The 16,518-nt window shown below is 42.5% G+C and overlaps 1 protein-coding gene across 4 annotated transcripts in view; it reads right to left on the bottom strand.

Annotated features, from left to right (window-relative positions):
- Positions 1 to 16,204, bottom strand: part of RAB3B (RAB3B, member RAS oncogene family) — a 55,593-nt gene extending 39,389 nt beyond the window's left edge. The window contains exons 1-2 of one of the 4 annotated variants that reach the window (XM_065842451.2): positions 16,083 to 16,204; positions 4,781 to 5,008 (exon numbers count right to left, since the gene is read on the bottom strand). In XM_065842451.2, the coding sequence (XP_065698523.1) occupies positions 4,781 to 5,008 (228 nt within the window). In that variant the 5' untranslated portion in view covers positions 16,083 to 16,204. Of the gene's footprint in view, positions 1 to 4,780; positions 5,009 to 11,035; positions 11,078 to 15,684; positions 15,708 to 15,772; positions 15,900 to 16,082 lie in introns of those variants that run through there. The other 3 variants (XM_065842452.2, XM_071810241.1, XM_065842450.2) reach the window with 3 other exon arrangements.
- Positions 16,205 to 16,518: the final 314 nt, after the last annotated feature.

Here is a 16,518-nt window from a genome sequence, read left to right as displayed (position 1 = left end):
AGATGATTCTCTCATCTGAAATGCATAATTAGCTTTTGGTTAAGTGTGCAATTAGCATTAAAAATTACAATCAAGTATGACAGTGTTCTAATTTTACCTCCTTTAAATGAAAGAATTAACTTAGTTACCAGTGTTACTTCTTTGAATCTCTTCCCTATGAGGCGAACTGCACAGTAACATCCTGCCATTCAGGCGACAACTGATAAAAAAAGCTTTTAAAAATGCTGCACATTTGCCTTCTGAATGGCTGTGCAGCTTGGGTTTTATTTGGGTTTACACTTTTTTTGTTGTTTTTTTAATGGTAACTGCCACTCAGCATAATTAGCAGTTGTCATATTACTGTTTGTAAAGAACCTTTGCACAAAAACAGAGCAATGTTGCTCTGCGCCATCTTCCCAGCTGTGCCTGAAAGCTGTACACGTGTTTCAGACATCCACCAAAGTTAATCTCAGACCCCTCAGGCTTCAGCAGTTAAGCCATAGAAACATTTTTGTTACTGGGAAAGGAAAAGCTAGATTCATCCTAGCAGTTTAAATCTGATGAGCAGCACCTTATAAGAAAAATCGTACTGCAGTCTAAACATGCTGCCTCCATCTGAACATTACATCCTTTTTGCCTTTTAACTTGAAGATAAATTTAACCTTTATTTGCCCTTAAAAAGTGAGCTGAAAGTAGTTTCAACGGTAACATCAGCTGCCAAATTCTGTATTTAATGATGTTTGTTATTAATCACATGTATGCTTATAGTATGTGCAACAAAAATGAGACTGCATTGCATAGGGTGCTGCACAAAAGTATAACCGAAGTGCAATGAAATTCCTCACACAAAGCGCATATTGTGTGGTGTGGAGGTGTTCTGGGCTAAGCACGGCCAATGATTTTCCATCAGTACATTTGTGCTACATCTCCAAAGAACTCATGGAACTAACCTAGACTGGGACAGCAAGAAGGACCAGTTTGCCCCTCAGCAGTTAACCTCAACGCTACGTTCGCAGGAGTTCTGCCATTGTTGCTACTCACCACCAGTATTACTTAGCACAGGGAGACATATAAATGCACAGAAGGAGGGAAAAAAAAAGAAATCTCACATCGCTCTCACCTGAAACTGAAATCAACTTTGATTCATTCACCCTGCTTCCATCTGGATCTGGACAAAGTGGCCTTCTCCAGCTGCTAGGCAACCCGAACACTGCGCTGAGTATTAACTGTGTGCATTTGCTAAGAATATAATAACATTACCTTTGAGATTTATTTATAATAAAAAACATCCCTAGCTGAAAATATGATAGCTTTCCTTCAGTAATTAGCAACTCTGGGAAAACAAAACTGTTGGTCAAGGAAGAAATAATCCACATGTACAGCCCACATGCAGGGAGATACTATAAATGGGCTCCTTACAAATGAGGAGAGTTGCTTGATATGAAAGTATTATTACAGATGGCAGTGGCATAAAAAAATTCTAATCCGAGAACTACATTCATGTCAATATGTAAATATATTAATATACTATGTAGATATTATAATCAGTAATATTTGAAACTAAAAAGGTTTAAATTACCAAACCTCATCCAAGTACAAACTGAACTTTCATAGTAAAGGTCATTTATTTAATTTACATAAAACCACCATTCCTAAACAAGACAGAAAAGACTTGAAATTAAAACACAGTCAACTGATCTTAGAGTTTTTTAATGAAGAATAAAGCCCACAAAACCTTATTTCACAGAACTCCTCTCCAGGCCATCTTACTATTTAGTTCTCCAGCTGCAGAGCTATTATTCTACCTTAAAAACACCATGAATGCAATTTCTCTCAAACTCAAGAGATACTCCTTTCAAGCCTTTTCAAAGCAGATCACTTCCCAGACTACTAGGCCACTAGCATAACTGATAGGAATCTTATTAAAATATCAATTTGGGTGATTGAGGTGTTAATGTCAACAAAGCAAGAGGGCCACTAATGGCATCAACATTGAACAGAGCAGCACTTTTTTTTGATCATTACACCTGACAGCTCGTCAAATCCCAATTCACAAAACAGAGATTTCCTCAAACTCAGCAGAAACACAAAAGCTAGGTCTCTAGCTTAAAAAAGCTACCAAATTGTAGCAGAGATATTTACTGTGAGACAGGCCAGAAGGTCATTTACTGACACAGTGAGACACTGTTCGTCTCTACATGCAGCCACTTGGCGCTTGAAGCACTTTGATTTTTTTTTTTAGCTTTCAGAAAACCCAAGGAGCTGTTTGTAGCTGGGGTTTTACGCCCAAATATTCTGCTTGTCTGCTCAACACAGGCAAAAGTCGGTGTAGAAAGTCCCAATGATCACTGATCTCTCCGGATCACAGCATAGCAGCCGGAACTTTCCCTTGAGATTTGTAGGACACAAACCCAGGTTATTTGTGCACAGGCTGCCCCAGCTGCACACCCTTCAGAGCTTCACAGGCACCCATGACCTGAAGGAGACCTCGCTCCGTGGAGCAGAGATCATTAGAGGTTCCTAGAAGTGCTCCTGTCCAGATTTTATAAAGATACTTGAAGGAGTTTATTTATAAACACTTGCACCTTCTCCTTCTTCACTTAGTTTCACATGAAACCTGATTCAGGTAAAACTTAACATCAACTGTAGGGGGAGCATAATTAAAAAAAAAGTCAACATCAGTGCAAAATAAGTAAAAGCAAAGTGTTCAATGGAGACACAGGGTCCCACACTCACAGAAACTCAATAGCAGCTGCAAATTACTTTAAAAAGTAATTGGAATACAACACATGGCTAAGAAAACCCTTCCTACAGATCAGAACGCATAGTTTTGGTTTGCTAATGGCATCCACTGCTGCTACATGTACCCTGAAGAATGCATGGAAATTAGAAGTCTCGTTTCAGGACAGGCAGGAGGTAAACAACTTCAAATACTGGGGTTTTAATATATTTATTTATAATGTTTTTGTTAAGGTCCTTAAATCATGAGTCACATCAGGGATCCATGCAAGGAGCACAGAAAAATAAAAGAACACAACTCACTCTTGAAACTGACAAATGTTTACATGAAACTTTTATTTAAAATAAGTTTTAAATCAGCAGTGTTGTTGGTAACTCCAATATTACATGTCCTACAGATAGCACCCTGACAGCTCTTTTCCTAAGAAGTTTAACGTTATTAAAGCCTTTTTTTCCCAAAAAAACCTTCAAACAGATCTAATTAAGATTACTGCTCTAATTCATTTTAATCTTAGTATCTTTGCAAAAAACACAAACATTTCATGGTGCCTCCTGTCTTGCTTTTACATAACTTAGCAGAGAATTTCACATTCCGAGATTAAGAAAGACAAACTGGATGGAAAACAATCCTAGCTGCTTAAGGGGCCTGAAGTCCAAACATGTTTATTACCTAAACCCTAAATTTAATCAGTTCCATGTCAGGTTATTTGCATTAGTTTCAATGCCAGAATTTTGCAACATGAAAAGGATCTTTTATTAAATAATTGGTTGTATCTTGTACCTGGCAACACAGAAATAAAATGAATCATACTGCTGCTGTTAAAAAAAGTTTCTCATTTTAGATTCTCACTATTTTACTTATTTTATTTATTGTCACAATAAATAAAAAAAGTGATTACTATAGTATTAAATTTAAATGCAATAATTAAATATTAATTATAAATCATCCATACATAGATCAATTAGAAGACTGTGCTCTTAGCTGGGGCAGGATTTGGGTAGAAATGGTCTACAGTTTCAACTCATTTTCAAGTCTAAGCTTTAAGCTGAACTTGTAGGAGAAACCACTACACAGGCAACTACTTCAAGTTAGTAAACTCACTCCTGTGAAATTAAGATAATATTAGCCTCATATCTTCTGTTTGAGATCTCTTGTTTTTATGCAAAACAGAAGAATATCACTAACTGGAATTCCAGCTGGAGCCCCATGGTACTTTAAAACACATCAATCTGAGCCTAGGTTTTTTAAACATACTGAGTTATTTGCAGGGACACAAGGGTTTAGGCACCATCAGGATAAATTGCATTCAACACTGTATGGTTTAAGTCGTTTGCCAGCAAGTAGAATAAAAGAAAACTCTTGCTTTCTACAAAAAGGAACATCATGAGCTACTGACAACTGCTTGGCCTCCATCCTCCACTCTGCAGATCAGGGTTATTTTTTTTTAACTGAATTAGGATGGTGTAATTCAAAAAGGCCAAAGAGGTCCCATGACTGGGTGTTGGAGCAGAGCGAGCCCCAGCTTACCTACCTAAATTCTCTTCCCATTTGATTTACCAAGAAGCAGCATCAGCAGAGGTGGTTCGAAGGATACCTGTGTTCTCCCCGAGCAGTCCTGGATGGACGGAGCAAGCTGGCTTGGGGACACTGTAGGCACATGAGTCACAGGAAGGCACTAGTATCTTATTTGAAGGACATAAGCTGATAGTAGAAGCTACACCTAGAGTTCACTCATTAACCACTCATGGAATTTCTTCATCTACTAGTGCTCACTCAAAAACTGCTATTAAAGGGCTCTAGACCCGCTTTGGGTTTGTTTCAGCTTAATAGCTCACTGACTCCTGGGAATGTAGAGCAGCTGCTTAAGACCATATCAGGACTTCCACCAGTTGAGTGAGACAGCAATACAGAGTGACCTTACTCAGCTTTACTGAAGGGATATAAATGATACAGCCACGCAAAACTTATAATCCTAAAATCTACTTCCAAACAAGCTATTTTTTACCATCGTTATCTTTGCTGTGATTAATATAAAGTATTTTTTAAAATGCTGGCACTTACCCAAATCTGCAGTTTCACCCGCTTGTCATTCCTATAAACTGTTTTCACTTTGAAGTCGATTCCTACTGTGCTAACGAAGGCTGGTGTGAAAGTGTCATCGGCGTATCTGAAGAGGAAGGATGTTTTACCCACGCTGCTGTTGCCAATGATCAGGAGTTTGAACATGTAATCAAAATTTTGATCTGAAGTATCCTTCTGCCTGTATCTGGCATCTGTTACTGAAGCCATCTGAGAAAATGATAGACATCGAAAAAGAACAGATTTAAGAGCAGTTCAGCATTTGTTTTCATTAACTATGTACCATATGTTTACCTTATCTCTCTTCTTTCTAATATGATAACCACTATATGTGCTGAATAAAGATGAATACGCCTTGAAATCTTCTTTTAAATCCTGGCTTTAAATATCATTGTTCACTTGTACTAGTGAAATTTTCAAAGCCAAGAAATACACCTGTTGCATCACTTTGTGTTTAAAAGACTAACAGATGGCTATTGCAGATTGTTCAAACACTAGTGGGGAAACAGCATTCTTTACTCCTGTGGCAGGGTGCTGTTCTGTTGCTCCAATAAACTGGAGTACTGCAATGGAGAACTAACATCTTTGACAGTGCATCCAACTGTGCAATACATTTAGCAGCCTCCAAGGCAGGTAAACCTAAAAAATTCCTTTTGTGATTACTAGAGAAAATCTGCATTTCTAGCACATGCATCACCAGCATTTTATCCTTAGAAAAGTTCTGTCCTCCAGATTTACAGGAGAGAAAAGGAAAAAAAAAAAAGCAATGGGAGAAAATGAAACATGAGGAATTTCAGCTGACAACTTTGAATCTATCCAACATGTATCTAATCTCAAGCCTGCAATTAAAATAAACAGCACCTGGATAAAACATGACAGCTCAGTGGGGCTGCAGGCAGCATTTGGAATGGATAAAGCACCCCTTTTGATTATGGGGGAGGTGAGAGCTGGGGACATCAGTTGGGTTGAGATGTGGGGAGATGCAGCCTCAGAGATCTCTCCTTTTCTTGTGACTCTGCACTGGATTCAGAGACCAAAAAACAACCGTGGAATCCAAACTATCAAGAGGGTGGAATTCTCTGAGCAGCCCTGGCTGCTTTAACATACCCAGCTCACACGCTCCATGCAAGAAGGTAAGGACATGACTTTTCATCTCTGTTTGTACAGAGCAGAAAACAACCACACACACCAAATTACCACAGAGAGGAGAAAAATGGAACTTTACCTTTTAACAGACATAAAGCACTTTTCATCTCTAATGCTGTTTCAAAATCTACCCTACATCAAACACCTCAGCACCTTATAACCAGTCATGGGGTTGTGTGAACTGGGGCAATGAGAGCATAGGTCTGATTAGCAGCTACTCACCCACCAAAACAGGACACGTGCCACTTGTATGCAGTGTCAGAAAGCACTCAGTGGAGACCAAAGTCTCTTCTTCCCCTGGTATCCAAAGAAATAAATTAAATTTTCCCCTCAGCTCAGATTCATAAGCATCTTTGGGAACAAAACTCCCACCAATGTCCACTCTCACCATATTCCAGTCCAGATATATTCCTTCTTAGCAAGTCTCACCTGCACGCAGGATTTCACTCATGTACTGGGGCTGGGGGGGAGGGGGGGAAGAAAAAAAACCCACAAAACAAACAAAAACCACACACACAAAATTCAAACCACACTGTAGTTAAGAGCTATAAACCAAAACACTGTCCAAAGGCAATTTAATTTGGGATGTCAGTTTAACTTAAATTCCCAACAGAGAGGAAACAAACCAAAACCAACCTAGTTTAAACTTCAATAAAATATGCTTGACGGTTTACCTCCAACTAAACACGTGCAACTTTCTCACACAGAAAAGGGCTGGTGCAGCAGACCTCTCGTTCACAGATTGCATTAACAAGGGCAGTTTCTGAAGAACTTTATCTGTAGCTCAATAGCCAACAGCTGGACTGAACCCAGTAAAACCTTCTCACAAGTGACTGTCTGTAGGATACAACACAATTGTGACACACACTCTTCTGAGCTGCAGTTGCTCTTCAGAAAGGCTACAGTCCTTTGCCAGCACTCCAGAAAACCCAAGCGCAAATTTTCTTCTAACCAGCGTATCAGAAAAGGGCTCTTCTACTCATGCCTTGTGCTTCTTAACAGGAATTTCTAAAATGAACAATTCAACATCCAGTTGATTTCCCCACACACTCAGGCCAATGCACTCACTGCCTCAGTGCACATGTTAGAAATCTCAGCTTAAAAAAATTATGAATCCAGATGATTAGTTGATTTATGCAATCACCAAGCTGGAAGATGGTAAGAAGTTCTCCATTTGAGTAATTTATCTTCCTCATACATGTACATATCTTCCACAAATGCCCCTGAGAACACATGTGCACTTACTAAAGAAGAGGGGGAAAAAAGATCTCTAGTTCTCCATTCCACTCACAGAGTTTTCAAAAAACTGAGATGCCCTCATCACTTGAATCTTGGTCGTTTAAAGATTCAGAGGCAGACCTTTAATAAAGAAGCATTCCACTAATCATACAGAAATTAATATCTTCTTTCTACCCCTGCCTTTGCAGAATCCGTGCACACGCTCCAAGCTGATCCTTTAAATGAAACACTGCTGCTTCTATTAACCCCCCAAGATTGCTATAATCAAACATGCACCTGGCTACAAATGCGACTTTTCAGATCTCAGTCAAAAAAGCAATTACAGAACGCGGCCAGCTAGAGCAGCTTTGTTAGAAGCGCAGCACAGAAAATAAGATCAAACGCCACTTGCACAGAGCGCGGGGCTGTTGTCATAGAAGCGCAACCCTCGCTGGCCTGCGCGTGTACGGTGCTGCGCTGAGGATGCTCCAGGTCGGCTCCCCGAGTCACTAGAGATGGTAACAGAGCACAAAAATTTCAAAGAAAATTCAATCCCCTTGCTCAAATTTGACTTCTCCCTTTCCCCTGCTCTGGTCAGTAGAGTAAAACTGAAAGGAGTTCAGTACTAATTACTGATTACTCCTCCGATAGCAGATGATTACTGGCACTGTACTCCACCAGTATTTGGGCTGAAAGCATTCACAGGGCTGCCCCTGAGTTTGTGCTCAAATTCTGAAGCCAGGAACCAGCAATTCTCCCAATTCTCCCCCTCTTCCCCACTTGTTGTCCCACCTCTGCTCCAAGTGCTCCCCAGTTATGCCAGTCCTGAGGACCACGCAGAGAGCTGGTTCCGAGAACACAGAGATCCCAGTTAAAAATAAACCCTCCTACAACTTCTCCTGTTTTTAAAAGTTGGTTCAGTTCCTGATCCAGCACAGCTGAGGGAGCCAAGCAGAGGGGACCGAGCGGTGGGAAGCGATGGCTGTTGCTATGCTACTGAGAGAAAGGTCCACGAAAATCCCATCTCCTGCAGGTCCTTCGCACCTATGGAGGTTCAGCCTCAATGTCAGAGGGACAAGGTGACAATGTGCCGGTGTCAGGCAGCTCTCGTCCGACTCATCAGAACAGCTCACGCAGCCATCGCTCCCACAGGATTTTATTCCCTCCTTGGTGAAAGGAGATTTAGACGGCAGCGTAACTCCCACATACGCAACTGCATGCACTCTTTGCTCAGGATGAATCCAAACGCAGCAGCATCTCTGCTGTTCAACAAACACGTGTGGAACAACTGGGGTTTTGTTGCAGAAGATCACATCAATACGACTGGCACACAGAACGCAAGAAAAGCTCACGAGTGTTTCCATTTTGGAGTAATCCTCAAAAGAAAACACCTATACAGGAGAGATTTAGCTAGATTACAGAAAACCCATTACACAGGAGAAGAAAAAGCTGCCAATCAGCTTTTCCTTGAGAACACTTGCATCTTCTAGTTCTTTGCCTGGGTATCCCACTTCTTTGTAGCTAAGAGCATATTAATATTGACAACAACTTTTCCCTGTATGCTTTAGCAATGGGAGCAAGGTCTCAAACACATCCTTTTCCAGCTACTTTTGTGAAAACAGGCAGTTATGTAGCTACAAGATACCTTATTATTTCGCTATTGAGGAAAAAGCCTGCAGTGTGAGCTCGTCTTTTATTAAACAGAGAAACCACATAGGAGGAGGAGGATCCTACAAATTCTCTACAGCAATAAAATCTTAATCAGAGCTTACTAGCCAACAAGGAACACGCTCCTAACTGAAAGTGGCTCCCATGCCTTAATTTTCCGTGTTGGTCTAATGAAGTTTAAAAAGAAGCCTATCACCGTAAGACACCTCTGTGGGAAACCAACCTTCCCTGCTTTTGGTACTCACTGTAATGTGTCATATAGACACAGCTGTGCTCTTTAATTTGTGACCAACATCATGGTGAAGAATCAAACTGTTTTGTAGGGCAATGCGAACCAAAGTGTTACCGCTCTTAAAAATCCCTGAAGGTGGTCACTGTTGGCCCTGTTCTGCAGTATTTACTGTCTACAGCCAACTCCAGTGAAAAGCAGTACATGAACTGTGTAAATCTGATGGTGTTGGCTAGAAATCAAGTGGTATAACTCACCATCCACTTATTTCCAGAAGAAAAACAAATAAACAAACAAACAAAAACTAAGGTTGACTTCAAGTGTTGCCAGCCCTTATGGTTTTGGCTGCAAACTAATGGAGGGCTGTTCTCTATCTGCTCACAGGCAAGAACCAAGAAACTGGATCATTACGTTGGTAGTTGAGGTGTCTCTGCATGGGTCTCTTCACAGACACGGCCATTTCCACGTCCCACTCTCTCTCACAGCATTGCGAGGAAAAAGTCTGAGCTGCCTTTGGGAAAGGGTCTCCTGTCTGCTGTCAGTCACCTCCGGTAACCATGAAACATCATCACACTGATGGAACTTGCACTTCAAAACTACACATGAAGACATGTCTGCAATTTCAACTCATTATGAACCTATGCATTCTGTACATTACAAGTTCTGTGCATTTCTAACAGTAAAAACATCTTTTAATATTTGCCACTGCTTTATTTTTAAAACGAAAACTGAAATTTACTACATATGTTTTGTGTTATATAGGACCAGTGGAAATTTAAATGTGACTGTTGAACTGTTTCATCATCATCCTCTCACAGACACGTGTTTCTTTTATTAGGCAGATGAGAAGATGGGGGTGAAACTGCCCCCCTATATTTCTAAGAGTCAAAGACCTTAGGACAGCAAGTGCTACTGCCTCAGTCTGTGCGTGTTTACTGACCAAGCCTCAGCTGTTTCTCCTGACGTATTATTTACGGTCTCGCAGAGCTATCAGTGCTAAACCATTCCTTTATTTAAGAGTCCAAACTTCCTTTTTCTTACTTCCATTTTATTGCTCCTGATTTCCAGTGCTCAAGATCAGCCGGAGAAAAACTGAGAAAGAAGTTAACGACTACCAGTATAGAAGGAATAAGTGGTAAGAGCAGGCAAGGAGAGAATGGGCACAGTGACAAACACAGCTCTGCCTGTTAGACTCCTGGCTATCCATAGGCACTGAGGATGGTGGAAGAAAGAAAGGAAATTACTAGACACATTTATTTAATAAAAGCAGAAATAATGAAGCTAAATAAAGGTAGAAGTAGAAAAAAACCTCACGTACATAGTGCTAAAGTTAATACATAGCACTAAAGTCAAACAGATCACACATCTGCCAAGGCTCATAGTAACGCAAGACAGGAGTGTTGCAGAGAACTCTAAGTATGCTAAAAGGCTGTGCAAATTATTCTATAAGTTATGTGCTAGGGAAGAAACAAAAAAATAGCTAAACCGCAAGATTTTTTCATCCTAAATATTTGCAGTTTAGCAGCAATCCATGAGAGACATCACTGACATGTAGTGCAACTTCTTTTCAAATGAGTTAATACCATGTGGGTTTTCCCCCCAAAGACTCTTAGGAAGTGCACCTACATCCAAAATATTCTAGTTCACAGACTACACATCTACATCAATTCTCTATTATGAAAATTAACTCCTTTATGTGCTCTGCCATCCCCCCAAAAGAACATTTTTTACTTTTTTGGAATTAAATCAAATCCTATATTAGATTTCTATCAAGTAATGAGTTTGGTTTTGTCTTGTTTTGTTTTTTACAGCCAATATATGCTGACCTAAGAATAAAGCTCATAAAGGAGATAAGGCCATGACCTTAAGGAGTCTTATACAAATGCTAGTACTACAAGAGAGATTTATCAGAAGCAGAAAACACTATGAGCAATTAACATAGCTGCTAGGAAATATTGCAAGCAAGTGATAGTTACCAATTTAGATCTATAATCCATGAGAGAGATGGAGGCTTTGCTGTGAGTATATGAATCAAAAGAGTGGTCACACTGTTGAACCTGCGATGTAGAAGCAAAAGGATTACAATGTTTACGGTAAAGATGGATAATGAGAATATTATGTAAGAGACTAACGGGTAGGCAGGTTAGGCTGAACACGCTGCTGTGGAAAGGTCTGAACTTCCTTCACTGGAGGTAAAGGGGAGAGCCCTGTAGCATACAAAGAACAGAAACAGCACTTTAGTGACAGATATTAAGATAACCACAAATATTTTGAGCCATCAGCTTAAAATTTATTAAAGGGACATTATCTAGATTAACCTAAAATGAGAGTTCCAGATAAATCCTACAAGTGAGCACAAAATCTCAGATAGGAATCATTACACCTTTCCTGCAGAAAGGCAGCAAAGTAAATGGAATCATGGAGCAGCTGAAATGCATCTATATATATCAGTGCTTTGTGCAACACCTCGGTCAAAGTCTACTGTGCTGCAAAGGCAAATTACAATAGGACATGGAAATGTCTGCAATCCCCTTACAGCCCATCTATACAAAATAACTGCCTTAAAGTAATAGTTATTCCAGTTTTAAAGCAGAAAAACACAACAGAATTTAGTCTTCTTTTTCGTGGCTAATATAACCTAAAGGACAACTTTGTCTCCAGTGCATTTCCTCTCCAGAAAACTAGGGTAAACCACCATTTGTCATCGTGACTTACATTACCTTGCCCTGCCAAAACACGTGGACAAACTCAGACTTTATGTAAATAACAAGCTACAGCCACCAATTCCAGGTCAGAATTTGGATAAAACAAGGACAAATCCTTTCTCTGGACTCACACAATTGACAATCACCTCACTTGCAACCAGACAGCACCTTGCTCTTGCCCAAAGTATTGCATATTTTTCTATATCGGTTACGTTTCCTCCTGTTCTCACTCCTCTGCCCTCTGCAACACTTGCTCCCTGTGACTGCTCCTGATGGCACCTCAGTACTGTCCAGAACTTGATTTTGAGGCATCATCCAAATAACTTAATTGATAGATCCAGAACAAAAATAATTCAACAGCGCAAACAGAAAGAGAATTAAGCCTATGTTTATTACTTCAAAAATGTGAGCCCCTCATCTTGACAGCAAAAGCTAAAATTAATTTGTTAATGAATCCACAAGTCTTTGTAAGAAGATGCTTGTTGTGGATTTGTTCTAGAATTCACATGCTACAAATGAGTTCACTATCTGAAGAATAAAAACCTCTAATCAATGTAGGTGTTCTATTATTACCCACTCAGATTTGGCAACACAGGCTTCAAAAAGCCTTCTATGAATTTTCTGAATATGGAACAAAAGTCAAGAAGCTGCAGATCACCCATTTCCCATCAACTTGCTAACGTTACTACTATATTTTGTTAGGCAGTAGGCTGGGACTGTTGTTTGAAAGGTTTCCTTGAGCCAAATGTCTGTGTCGGGAGCTGCACCTCTCCCATTTCCCGCATAACATTTAACATCCTTATAATCCGGTTTAGAGGCACAACAAAACTGTCAGGAAGGAGGAGTTAGTCACTTTAATTTTACAATGGAAAAAAAAAAAAAAAGAGTAAAGAGATAGAAGTTCTCACATTTTTTACTTTCTTCTCTGAGTGTTTTCATTGCAGCTGTTTTATCATCACATAGTTCCATGCCTGTCGGCAAACATGCTACTCCAGAAGATACAGAGAAAAATATTTAACAGTACAAAGCCCTCCCCTTCTAAAGGGGAGCCACTAACAGCCCAGCTCTGCTCTCTGCCAAAGGATGCATGGAACAAGAGATTTACAACCTCTTTATGACCTGAAGAGCGGATGCAGAGAAAATTTCCGCAATTCCCTGAATATTCCATTGAGTCTGGGAACCCCAGGAGCCAGCCAGTTTCTGGATCTGCAGAACCACTAGCTGAGGCTGATCCTGAACCCAGCCCTGTCTCCAGAGAGTAGTGCAAGCTGAAGAGGTTGATTGCTGTTACAAAACTCACCATCACTAAAGCCCTTGTTTCCTATTACAAACATCGCAAGCCTGGCCGAGATATGGGACTTCAGTCCCCTTCTCATCAGCTCTCCAGCCTTGCAGTACCACCTCTGTTTCTCCGCAAATGAACTGGCAATAGTGAAATACTTCCAAGTATCTTGGTGAATACACTGAAGTAGTAGTGACATAAAAGCACTTGGAGGAACACAACAGACGAATACATCCTAACTCTGCTACAAGACACGTGTAACTCCCTGCTGATCCTTTCCCAGCCGGGGCGCAGGGCACAGCCACGTCCTGCGCTGGGACACAGCCCTGCATGGAGGAAGCTGTGATCGTGGCCTCCCATGGTACCTTACAGAACTCATACTGTCTGGAGCTGGAGTCAGGCCACATGCAGATTTGGGCAGGCACCCCTCCACCAGTGCACATGAGACAGAGTTACAGATTTTTCTGCATCACCAGGTCTAAAACCTTTCATTTACAGGTAAAAACAAGCAGCTGTCCTGACCAAATCAGGTGACTGCAGGCTGGTTTTGTCTTGTAATAACCACCTCAGGATGCCTCTGCAGCACAGAAGTTTAATTTCCTGGTTTTTGGCCTCCTCCTTCGAGTAGAAAATCTGCAATGAACAAGTTATGTTGTTTCTCTATGATATGATGTTCTCGGTGCTGTGAAGTAAGCTGCCTGCTAATCAGGATTAGAACAAGCGTCCTCGCAATTCCCATGGTTTAATTAGCTAATACTTCCAAACGTAAGTCTCATTGTTTACGTCATAGATCAAATACTACTGCCGTGCAGATAGCTGAGCACACATTTACAAGAGCTCACTTAATACTGCAGAACTTGAAGCACAAGATACATTTTTACAGGAAGAAGCATACCTGAAATCACCCTTTTCAGGACATTTCTCAATGTTGAGAACTGCCTCAGAAAAAAGAACTTCTTCAGGCCAAACTATTCACAGCAAACTGACATGGAGTTACTGGGGAGGGCGAAGGGGACAGGAGTGCCCCTCCCTGGCACTACAACGAGCCAGAGGGATGCAAGACCCTGAAATGTGATGCTGTGACCTGCCCGTTTTGAGCTAGAGCTGCATCACGTCACATGAAAATGAAAGTAGTAAAAACTATCTGAAATACACACAAGTCAGCTAACATGACTATTACACAACTAGCACACTAATTAATACTACGTGTATTACTTTGCTACACCTAAATGTAGCAAGAACTACTGCTATTAAAATCTAAAGCTAGTAAGCCTTCTCAGTTTGTTACCTGAAAATGCATTGGATCTGCAAAGAGGGCAGCACAGTTTTGTCCAAACTGCAAAGGAAGCTCAATCTGAATATTGGTTTATCTGCCTCTCTTGTGACTTGGACTAGAAATTGTCCTGATACAACAGTTCTGAAGGCAGTGATCACACCAAGGTCTCCGTAAATGTATATACAACCACTTCCAGGACAGCAAGCACAAATAATAGGAAATAAAAGCCTTTTAGTCACACACTTGCATATGGATTCTATTGTACCCACTATAATCCAGAACCAGTGTTCCCATGGTCTGGGTACAGATTCAAATACACAGATCAAGACTATAGTTCCACTGACACTTCTACCTTGGGAGGTTTATTTGAACCGAGAGCTAATCCAGGCTACTATAAAGCCCCACAAACTTGTTATTAGCATAAATGAGAGTGCAGTGATGGGTCAGCAGTAAGCAATGAGGAACAAAGCAGGTTTGCTGCCAAGAAAGCACACAGAAACATGAATTAAATTTCTGAGACCACAGTCTTACATTGTCTCAGGCCAAGGGAAAATCCAGATTAAAATTATTTCCCCCTCTTTTTTTTTTTTTTTTTGTTAGGTTAGTCTTAGTTTAGGTCAGATCAACCTGATGCACTGCACAAACACACCACTGCTCGTGCCTAAGAGGGAAAGGACAGCATGGAAACAGAACCTTGGGAGACAAAAAGGTGGAAATGTTTGTGCTGGTGTTGGCGATATCACCTGCGATCCCACAGCACGATGTCACCGAGCGTGTCAGACAAGACTGCCTTGCTGCTGGCAAGCAGAGAAAACATCAGGGAAAAAACAACGCATGGTCTCTGAACATATGGCAAAAAGGCCACATGCATTTTGTACAGCATCAACAGGAAAAATTGGAGAATTTATGATTTTTATGAATTAAATTAGAAAGATTGCTATGTTTGGCTTCGTGAAATGGGGTCACTGCCTACTGCTCTAGGGCAGCCTGGGTGTGTTACACGCACAGCCTGCACGTCTGTTCTTCCACCTGTGTGGACAAACAGCGAACCTGCCGCGGGTCCGGCAGCACAGGGCTCTCCCTTCACCGAGCAACAACAGCAAAAGCGAAATCTCACGTTTCCCGGCAGCCTGTTTTACTGCCAGACAGTTTTCGGTTTGAAGTGCTGCATCTCCTGAACAGAAAACAACCGCCCAGGCTGACAGGAGCTGACAGGGGTTACACACCAGCTGGAAAACAGCCGGGAAGGCCCCAGTCTCCAGCCTCCCCCCGCCCCCGCTCAGGATATTTAGAAGATAAAGCAGTATTATATCACCTCTTACGGCTGATAAATATTTATTTTACAGATGTAACTGCTACTACCTTCTCCTCGCCGTCGCTCCCGAGGGTCTGCCTGTCACACCCCACCTCCGGGCGCAACGCGCTCATCCCGCTGCCCCCGGGCACTCACCGGCACCGCAGCCGACGCCCGCCCCACGGGGGCTCTCCGGGGACCGAGGCACCTCCTGTCACCTGTCCCAGCCTCCCGCCGTCCCGCGGAGCCCGGGGACAACCCCGACGCTCGGGACCGGGGAGGGCGGGAAGAGTTTTTGGGGCCCGGCGGGAACAGTGAGATGAGGAGCGGTTCCCGCCCCGTGGCGGGAGCCGGAGGTGGACGATGCTCCCATCCTCCGTTACTTTCGACGGGGAAAAGGCTGCGCCCCGACGGCGCGCACCGGCGCGGAAGGAAGCGCCCGTCTCCGCGGGGCCGCGGCTCTTACCTGAGGCGGAGGAGCGGCAGCGCCGAACCGAACCGAGCCGAACCGAACGGAGCCGAGCCGAACGGAGCCGTGCTGGTCCCGCGGCCGCTGCTCGCGTGGCGGGAGCCGCCCCCCCGTCGGCACCTGGGGCGGCCCCGGGGGCGGAGCCGCGGCGGGGCGGGGGGGGTGGTGGCCGGTTGGAAACAGCAGAGCTGGGGCGCGGGAGCTGAAGCTGAGGGGGGTGCGAGCCCTCCGGGGGTCTGAACTATTTAGGGTCCCGTCCAGGTACGCGCCCTTCACCCCTGCCCCGTGCTCCGCTCCAGAGGAAACAAATCACTTCAGGCGTTCCAGGAGTCCCGGGGACAGGGAACGCCATCCCAGGTGTGACCCTAATGTGCCCTTCTGGTCACACTCTCCAAGCGAGCTGGAATTCACTTTGGTAGAACGGTTGACTCTG

The sequence above is a fragment of the Patagioenas fasciata genome, chromosome 6, assembly GCF_037038585.1.
Source record: "Patagioenas fasciata isolate bPatFas1 chromosome 6, bPatFas1.hap1, whole genome shotgun sequence".
NCBI lineage: Eukaryota > Metazoa > Chordata > Aves > Columbiformes > Columbidae > Patagioenas > Patagioenas fasciata.
Note: the sequence above shows the minus strand (reverse complement) of the source record. Positions and strands in the feature narration are given on the sequence as shown.